This window comes from Citrus sinensis, chromosome 8, assembly GCF_022201045.2.
Source record: "Citrus sinensis cultivar Valencia sweet orange chromosome 8, DVS_A1.0, whole genome shotgun sequence".
Classification (NCBI taxonomy): domain Eukaryota; kingdom Viridiplantae; phylum Streptophyta; class Magnoliopsida; order Sapindales; family Rutaceae; genus Citrus; species Citrus sinensis.
This window is the reverse complement of record NC_068563.1, coordinates 4250728-4259847: the sequence shown is the minus strand read 5'-3', so window position 1 is coordinate 4259847 and position 9120 is coordinate 4250728. Positions and strand designations below refer to the sequence as shown.

At 30.2% G+C, this 9120-nt stretch overlaps 2 protein-coding genes across 2 annotated transcripts; both read left to right on the top strand.

The window, feature by feature from the left end:
- Positions 1-2568: 2568 nt before the first annotated feature.
- Positions 2569-3569, top strand: LOC102616499 (hypothetical protein). Its single transcript, XM_006479296.4, has one exon. The coding sequence runs from the start codon at positions 2665-2667 to the stop codon at positions 3379-3381; it is 717 nt and encodes a 238-aa protein (XP_006479359.2). The 5' UTR covers positions 2569-2664; the 3' UTR covers positions 3382-3569.
- A 3167-nt stretch (positions 3570-6736) lies between these two features.
- Positions 6737-7291, top strand: LOC107177212 (uncharacterized). Its single transcript, XM_015530703.3, has one exon. It carries the CDS (start codon positions 6737-6739, stop codon positions 7289-7291), a length of 555 nt encoding a protein of 184 aa, XP_015386189.2.
- The last annotated feature ends 1829 nt before the right edge of the window (positions 7292-9120 follow it).

The following is a 9120-nucleotide window of genomic DNA, read 5'->3' as shown; positions in this document are numbered from 1 at the left end:
ACTCATCAACAGCTTTCAAGTACAGCCAGATCAGCTAGAGAAAAGAGAGAAAGTTCTTCAAGACAAGGACCGTAGGAAAAAGAAAACAAATTATACCCTAGAGAGGGAAAAAAAAAGAAAAAAAAAATAAAGAGATGTTACTGAGAGAAGAAAATAATGATATCCCATCATTGCAAGTACAAAAATTGGTGGCTACAGACGACTAGATAGGGGTGGGCACGGTTTGGTTTGGTTTGGTTCGGATCAAAATTAAGTAGAACTGATTTAAATTGATTATTTTATAAAAAGAACCGAATAAGAACTGAACTCAATAAGAACCGAACTCAAACGGATCTTTTCGGATCGGTTCGGTTTTTTCGGTTCTGGATCTATTGGGTCTATTTTGAATTTTCAAATTTTTAACCCATTGCGCCTCATGAATGTAATAATTTTTTTCAACAATTAGTTCATCCTAATTTCATTACAAATATTAACAATAAATATAAAGTATTCAAAACGCATTTTATCACTAATATCTTACTAACTACTAATAAGGTACTCACAAAATATGAAATATTAAAATTTCAAAATACATAATCAAACTCCAATACTCCATCTACATAAACATAATCATAATATTGTAAAGACAAATAAAAATAACAACAATTACAATTTACAACACAAAATAAAAAGAAAATTTAGAAACAAACGCCAACAATATTCTCCCATCTTCATCAATATTAACATCAACTTTAGGCATTTTCCAACTCAATATTTGGATCTATAAAAAAAAAATTTTAACATATGTCGATTTGAATAAAATCTAAAATTAATTTAGTTTTTCGATTTGATTTTTTGGTTCAGTTGAGTGAACCGAACACCAAACCGACATTTCGATTTTTTTAACAAATGATATATTTCGATTTTTTAAAAAAATAAAAACCAATCCGAATTAGAAAAAATCGCTGGTTCAGTTCGATATTTTTAAGACCACGGTTTTTTAGCCCACCTCTACGACTGGATGTGAGCACTTGCCACAAAACTCATCAGTTGCAATATCTAATAAAATTGGAATATTCCAGATGTTTCTTTGTACCAAAAGAAAATGAAACTACATAGCCACTATTGCCCACAAGAATTGTTTGAGAATCTTGTAAAATTGTAAACTTGTCTCTTTGTTACTGCTGACTGGAAAAAGCAAAGCATATATTCTCCACTTAGTCCCTCACACGTTTAACTACTGTGCAGTTATTGTAAAAATAATTACATAAATAGATAATAAATTAAAAAGTGACACCAATTACTTTGCAGACCTCGAATAAGTGAGATCATCATTATGCTCATACAGATTGTGATTTTGTTGTCAAGAAACACTTTTAGTCCAATTTCTAGTAGTATTAATTACTTAATAATTTCAATTAAAAGGAATCAATTCCCCCAATGTTATGTCACAAGGGCATGGAAGCAAAGATGCCAAATATAGAATTCAAGAACTCAAGTTGAAGATACGATCATACAAATGGATAGTCTTAATTTGCGTGATAAGGATTGCATTTGCATGTACTTGAAAGGTCAAATATCACAAAAAAATTCCAACGTATATATATAATTAATAGGTATATGTTCGCTCAAGAAAATGATATGTTGATATACATCAGCAGAAGTTATTCTCTATCCAATACAAGAAGATTGGATATAATAAACAGAATGTGTCAATTACGGCCATCGATTTTGTTCTTTATGTCCTAGGTAGTTTTGATTACTGCTTCATTAGTTAATTAAATTAATGAAATTGATGTCCTATCGCCGTAGTTTTTAATTTAATCTACAATTCTAGTTTTTAATTTAATCTACAATTGTAAGGTGTTTGGTAAATATTTAGAGCCGTGTCATCATGGATGGCTTACCACAATACGAAGCAGAGCTTGCGTAAGACGTACTGTATATGTTACATTGTAGAGCCTGTAATTAGTTCAAGAAACATATAAAGTTTCTGATGCTTTACGTGTGATTAGAGTTCAAATCCTGGCATAATAGCATAATTGTTTTTCAAATCCCCGACCAACTTTTTAGATGCCAAGTTCTTATTCTTTCAAGAAAGTCTAAGATTTGGCGTAAGTTTCATGATCCATCTGGATAAATTCTTCCTTAATGCCTTCATTATTCAAATTTCTTGCTTTTAAACATTCCTAGGTTGACACTAATTTTTTCCAATTTATGGCAACCTGCTCATTTGTATAATACTAATATAACAATAATCGCATATATATATATAAAAGAATCTGGTAAAATAGAAATATCTTAGCACCAAAAGAAAACTGCTTCTTAGGATGGATTACATAATCATTTAGTCTCCATAATTGATATAAAGGATCATTTTAAAGTGAAAATTCGTATATATTCTTACGTGGGACATGGCCCAATATGCCTTGTGTCTTCTCTTTTGACGTGGGGGGATTCCTTTGTGTTTAACACTCACTTATCTCCATTACCACCATTATCAAGCATAATTCCTGAACTTAGCTTCATCTACAAGCCATAACGAAATTTAAACCCTTAACTCTTGTTACAAGAATATTAATAACTTCCAATCTCATTAACCAAAAACCCAAAACACACCCCTTATAAATATGCTTCTAGGCTCATTTCTTAGAGACCACTCAGCATAATTGACATAAATTCGTCATGAAATACAATGAAATACCCCACTTTAGCCACCCTCAACACAAGCTGAAATTTGAGTACAGTGAATTTCCATTCAAGTGTGATGGCTGCAAAGAAGTGGGGATCGGGTCGCGCTACAAGTGTTCGATATGCGATTTTGACCTTCACATGCACTGTGCCATCCCGTCTCCTTCAATCTGCCACCCTTTCTACACCAAATGTTCATTTCAGTTTTTTTCCCGGCCGCCCGGCGACAAGCCAAGGTACTGCAACGCCTGTGAGAAGGATGTCACAGGCTTCGTTTATCATTGCAAGTCATGTGGGTATGATCTTCACCCATGTTGTGCTAAGTTGCCAATGGTGCTTGATGATGGGGAAGTGAAGCTCTATTTGTACAGGAAAGTGAGCTCATCGTGTCACAAATGTGGACGTAAAGGGAGGAGTTGGAGTTATAGGTCTACATGCAAGAATTACAACTTGCATGTTGCATGTGTTAAGGAGATGTTAGTGGAGAATTGGCATGAGCTTTATTCTGGGCGTGGGAGGAGTAGGAGATTGGAGACAAGAATCCCTACTTTGAAGAATACACTTCAAAGCCATCACAAAAAGAGCAAAGGGAAAGTGAAGAAGTGTTGTGAGATGGCTGCATTAGCGGTGCAATTTGTGATTTCAGCTGTGCTTGGGGATCCAACGGCTTTAATTGCCGGGGTTATTGGGTCTTTGATGTCTAGGGGTTGATGTAATTTTAGGCTAATGTGGGCTGGAGTTGTTGGGATTAATGTTGTTAATCCGGTTTAATTAAGTCTCTGAAGGGAATGTATGTTTTAAGTTGGGTAGCAACTAGCAAGTGGAGAAGATTAAGGTCCATGTGATGTGCCTTGTGTGTGAATAAATTCTATGCCAATGAATCCTAAGTTACTACAAATGCTTCCGTTTCTTTTAAATTTTGGCTATTTGGGCCTCGCGAACGCCGCTTGCTAAGCTGCTAGCCTTCAATTGAGTCAAGATTAATTTAAAAATTTTCCAAATTCTTAAGCAGGTTATTATTTATTTGTATGTATAGTGAGAAATATGACTTGAATTGAGTTGGTTTGATTATTATTATTATGCACATAATTTGAACCGCAAAAAATATTTTTTAAATTGGGTGGCTGTCAATTTTTATTTCTAAAGTAAAACTTTTTTCATCACATAAGGGTGTGTTTAGCACACCGCATTAAGGGTGAGTTTGGAATTGAGGTTGGATAGTTTTATCTTTTAAGCTACAACACTAAAGTGTTTAGTAAACACTAGCTGCTGTAATTTGAAATCTATATTAATATAATTTTTCACTTGTATACTAAAAAATAAATTATATCTTTAATAATTTTATCAAAATTATTAATTAAAATTTATATTTACTATATATTATTAATTTTTATTTCATAGTCACAGTTTTTTTTTTCACTGCAGCTATAGCTTAAAAGTTACAGCACCTCAATCCCAAACGCACCCTAAAACACTACACAGTATTAACAATAACTTATTTGGCTGAAAAGGAATATGTATAAGGGACTGTACTGCATTTGCCTGCTTTTTTTTTTTTTTACTTTTAATTTAAAATAATAACAATAACAACAACTATAATTTTTTTCATATAATATAATATTAATTTTTATTTTTATTTTACATTATAATTATTAATATAAATTAATAATTTATTATTCAATAATGTTATATTATATTTTAATTTATAATATAATATTATTTTTTTATTTTTACATTATAATGTATTAATAAATTTATAATTTAATATAACTAATAATAAATATTTAAATTTGAATAAATTTAAATAATACTAATTTAAAATATTAATATAAATAAAAATATAAAAAATTATTACATATACTACAGAACTCTTCCTTGAATTATTTAGCATAATTCATTTGGTTAGTGAATACATTATAACAATTGTATCATTTTATTATTTTGTGATTATCTTGTGGTATATATAAACTTTTATCCTATCATCCTAAGATGACTTTTGAACTAATCTTGTAGGTTTTAACTATTTATTTTTGTTGTTATATTATTTAGAGATTATTTGATTAAATTATTTTTTTTGATCTTTATTTCACAGGTTATATATTTAGAAAATACTGAAAATAAACTTTATGCTTTCGAAAATTAAAGGTTATAAGCCTCGATTTTTATGAAGAATTATGATATTTTTTAACATTTACCAAAAAATTTGCTAAATTTCTAAAATTTAAGATTTCTATATTTAGTATTTTTAAGTATTAATAAATATTATTTTCTAATTATATAATTTAAATTAATCAAAAAATTAATACATTACAACACAACACCAAATATAATTTAATTAAAAATTAATGCAATATAGTACAACACAAAATATTGTACAATATTATTATAATACAGTGCTAATAAAATACAACATAATACAATATAATGTGCTAAACTCACCCTAATATCGCTAGATTGTAATATAAGATTTAAAAGTAAATGGAAAGAAATTGCTTTCAAGAAATTTTTCAAGAAGTGAACTAAAATTATTTTATTTTTTAAAGTAGAAATGTTTGAAGTAAGAGCGTTAAATACAATTTTACAATCCCTTTTCATGGATGTGGATGGCGCCCATGGTTCAGCCCCATCCGAATAATTTGGATAAAATTAACCTTTGACGTCGAGTTTCAGCAATGAATATGGGCAGATTGGTGGTTATCATAATGGGCCTCTCTTTTTCTGAGTATGGCCTTCGAGTCTTCCACTAAAAAGCAAATACCAGTGTACATAACCCAATATATATATATATATATATAACCTCAATTGTTATGTTATAAATATAATTATTTTGTATTTTGACTTAATGATAAAGAGTTGCTGAATTCTCGAGAGCTCAATGCCACATCCATTCTAAATTTGGATATTTCTTTTAATTAAAATTTATTTGAAAGTAATTTGAACAAACTTTTCAATGCCATGTATTCAAAACATTTTTTTTTTTGAGATTAAGATCTTCGAACTAATTATAAGCATGATTCCCAATAAGCATGGACTGAAAAATGACACTTACACCCCTAAAATTTGGAGAAATGATCATGAGATCCCAAGTTTTTAATAAAAGATGCTAAGATTTCATTTTGACTATAATACTCTTTGTAAATAGTAACAAAAATTTGACTTTAATTTGTTTAATAAATAAAATATAATTTAAATAGTTTAATGTTTCTAATAGACTAATAATATTTCAATGTTTTTAGTATATAAAATAAATTTAGGATGTAAACTATTATATTTATTTAAATAACATATTTGTATTTACTGTAATAATTTTAAATAAATCTTTGGGTTAGATTGATTTTACAATTAAGGTTAGATTGATTTTACAATTAATAAATATATCTCATATATTAATAATATTAAAATTATTTTATATAGTATAGAAAATAATTTGAATTTTTAAATATTTATTTTAATATTATGTTTATATTTATTATAAAAGTCAGTTTAATATAATATAAGATTGCAAAGTATTAATTTTTTTTAAGTAATGAAATTATTTTAAAATGTATATATTGTTATATTTATTTTAATATTATATTTTTATTTATTATAAAATATTAGAGTCACTTTTTTTTTTTTTTGAGTTAATAGAGCCAAAGGGTACATTAGAATCAAAAGGAGATCTTGATGTTCCTTATCAGGAACTTAAGGTTCGGGGTCTACATGACTATTTTCCCAAACTTTAAGATGTGTGTGTCCTTACTACCTGAAATTATTTGTTAAGAACTTAATTTTCCTAGTGAAAAAATGGCTAAATTCTCCCAAGTAGCTGCTTCGCAAAAGACGAACTAGTTAGGGATATTTTTCCTAGTTATTTTTATTAATTGCTTATCCATCAAAGGGTTATTTGTAATTAGCCTAAAGGCTTATTATTGATTGAATTAAGCAAAGCCATGTAGTCAATGAGTCCAAAAATTGTCGAGGAACACCAAGTACAAGGTTAACAAGATACTATAAGCAAAAAGAAATAATTTAAAAGTAATTAAATATCAGTGTTCTAATAAATTAATCTCTGGTTTGATTAAACATGGGCAATGGCAGCTCAAGTACTAGTGAAGCTACAGCCAAAGTGATCCTCCCCCATGGTGAGCTCAGAGAATTCGCGAACCCAATTAGGGTTTCAGATATACTACAAGAAAACCATAGTTGTTTTATCATAAACTCAAATGACTTGGACTTCAACAAAGTTGTTTTAGCCATGAATGAAATTGAGGAGCTTCAAGTAGGTGAGCTTTACTTTGCTTTGCCATTGAGTTGGTTAAATAGTCCACTTAGGGCTGAAGATATGGCTAACTTGGCAATTAGGGCAATCTTGGCATTGAATATTATCAGTGGGGGTGGAGAGAAGTGCTGCTTTTGCATGCCGTGTATGATTAAGATTAAAAGAGTAAATGATCAAACAACATTTACAACTAGCAATAGGGATGATGATGATGTGTCTAGTGAATTGATGCTGAACAACGGTAGCAGTGGTGATGGTTACAGTAGTTGTGATGTCGGATTTGTGAAGAAGGGCAAACAGAAAATTGGTGGGAGGAGAGGAAGATTTGTTACTAAATTGAGTGTCATTTTGGAGGAGTGAGTATGAGGATTGGGGGAAGGCATTCAACTTCTTATTTTGATTTTTTTTCTTCTTTTTGTTTTGTTTCTATCTTCCTACGTTTGAGTAAATAAGAAAAGAATTCATCATATTATGTCATTTACATTTCGTTCATATTTATTTCTTTATTTTTTGAGAAAAGGATAGTTACACCTCTATAAATTGAGAAAATGATCATGTAAATCCCAAGGTTTTAATAAGGGACACCAAGATTCCCTTCGGTTAATTTTTACTGTTAACTTGGATAGAAAACATTAAATATTATTATACCCTTATAATGCACTCACTGTTAGTGGTGGGTTCCTGCTATGTGTAGTTTCAGTGGATTGCAATGAGGAGGACGAAACATTTGCAGTCAATATTTCGTACAAACATCAAACAACCATCTTAAGTAACAATCCACCAAAAACTAAAACGACATCAATTAATTCCATACATTTTCAAATACAAAAGTAAACAATACTCTAACCCACTCCTTATACAATTCAGACCTCATTCAAGATGGATAAGATTAGCCATACATATTGTATTTATCAACCAACAAACAAAATAAACAATTGGCTTTATGCACATCAATATCTAAAATTATTTTGTATGCAAATAATTTTAATTTTAAAAGAAAGTGAAAATTATCTACTTTTGGATCATTTTATTTTCCTTTAGTTTTGATCTGCCACTGCTACTAAATCCTAACATCAAACACTAACCCATTTTTCAATATATGCACAAATCAATCAAAGCATGCAAAATCAATGGATAAAATTGATCATGAACATTTAACAAAAAAAAAAGAAAACACAAAAATTTGCCAAAGCTCCCGAAAGCCCACAACCCATTGACCATGAATTCTTAAATCGTGCTTACAAATAAGTGTATCATCATTTACATGGTCGAAATAAACCAAATAAGTAAAATCAGACAGAGAGAAAGTTCTTTCTCACATTACATCACTAGGCAAACAATTATGGGTTATTATTTTGAAAACTTCCATAGTATATTGGTCATTGTGAAATCCTCCTCCAAAACCACAAATTATTCATATTCTATACTAATTTTAGTTCGGCAACGAAAAACAAATTCTAATAAAATGGGTTAGGTTTTTTTTTTTTTGTTTTGCACAAAGTGTGTTGGAGAAGATGAAGAATAGTGGAATACATTTTAATTGGCATAATGTCACGGGATGTTGTACAAAGTGTATAGGAGAAGATATAAAGAATAGTAGAATACATTTTAATTGGCGTAGTGTGGATGAGTATGTTGCGCAGCAACCCGTACGATACTTAGACAACTTTTAGCACAAATTTGCTAAGTAAGGCCATCGAACTTCTCAAACTAGTCAAGTAAGAATACTTGCAAGAAAACTAGAGAGATGGGAGCAATATGGCCAAAGGGAATTTTATTACTTGAAAATAGAATATAAGAGAACTTTATAAGGATGCTTGAGTTGTTCGGCGTGTGGTGTGGTGTTTGGTGTTGAGCAAAATGGTGGATGCCTTCTCCTATTTATAGGGGGACTTACTTAGTTCTAGAGAGTTCCGCAAGTTGCACAAGTTACCTAAAAATCTACTAGGTTGTAGAATACATAAGTGTAGAATTATTTAGATAATACAAGTTGTAGAGATGAATTCTAGAATCGAGTAGGGCTTGTTCACTTTGGCTTGTGAATTTGGACTATCCGCTTACTAAGTGCATCATGGTTCATTAATTGTATGAGGCGGCCTATTGTTGAGCGTACCCTCTTACTAAACACATCCTGCATTTGAGCGGACTTTTCTAAGCGAACTCATGCACACCAATTTAGCCTCTGTTTG

What these genes read in the sequence shown, in the direction of transcription:
- LOC107177212 (XM_015530703.3), top strand. Translation starts at nt 6,737, where the DNA reads ATGGGCAATGGCAGCTCAAGTACTAGTGAAGCTACAGCCAAAGTGATC.
- LOC102616499 (XM_006479296.4), top strand. Translation starts at nt 2,665, where the DNA reads ATGAAATACAATGAAATACCCCACTTTAGCCACCCTCAACACAAGCTG.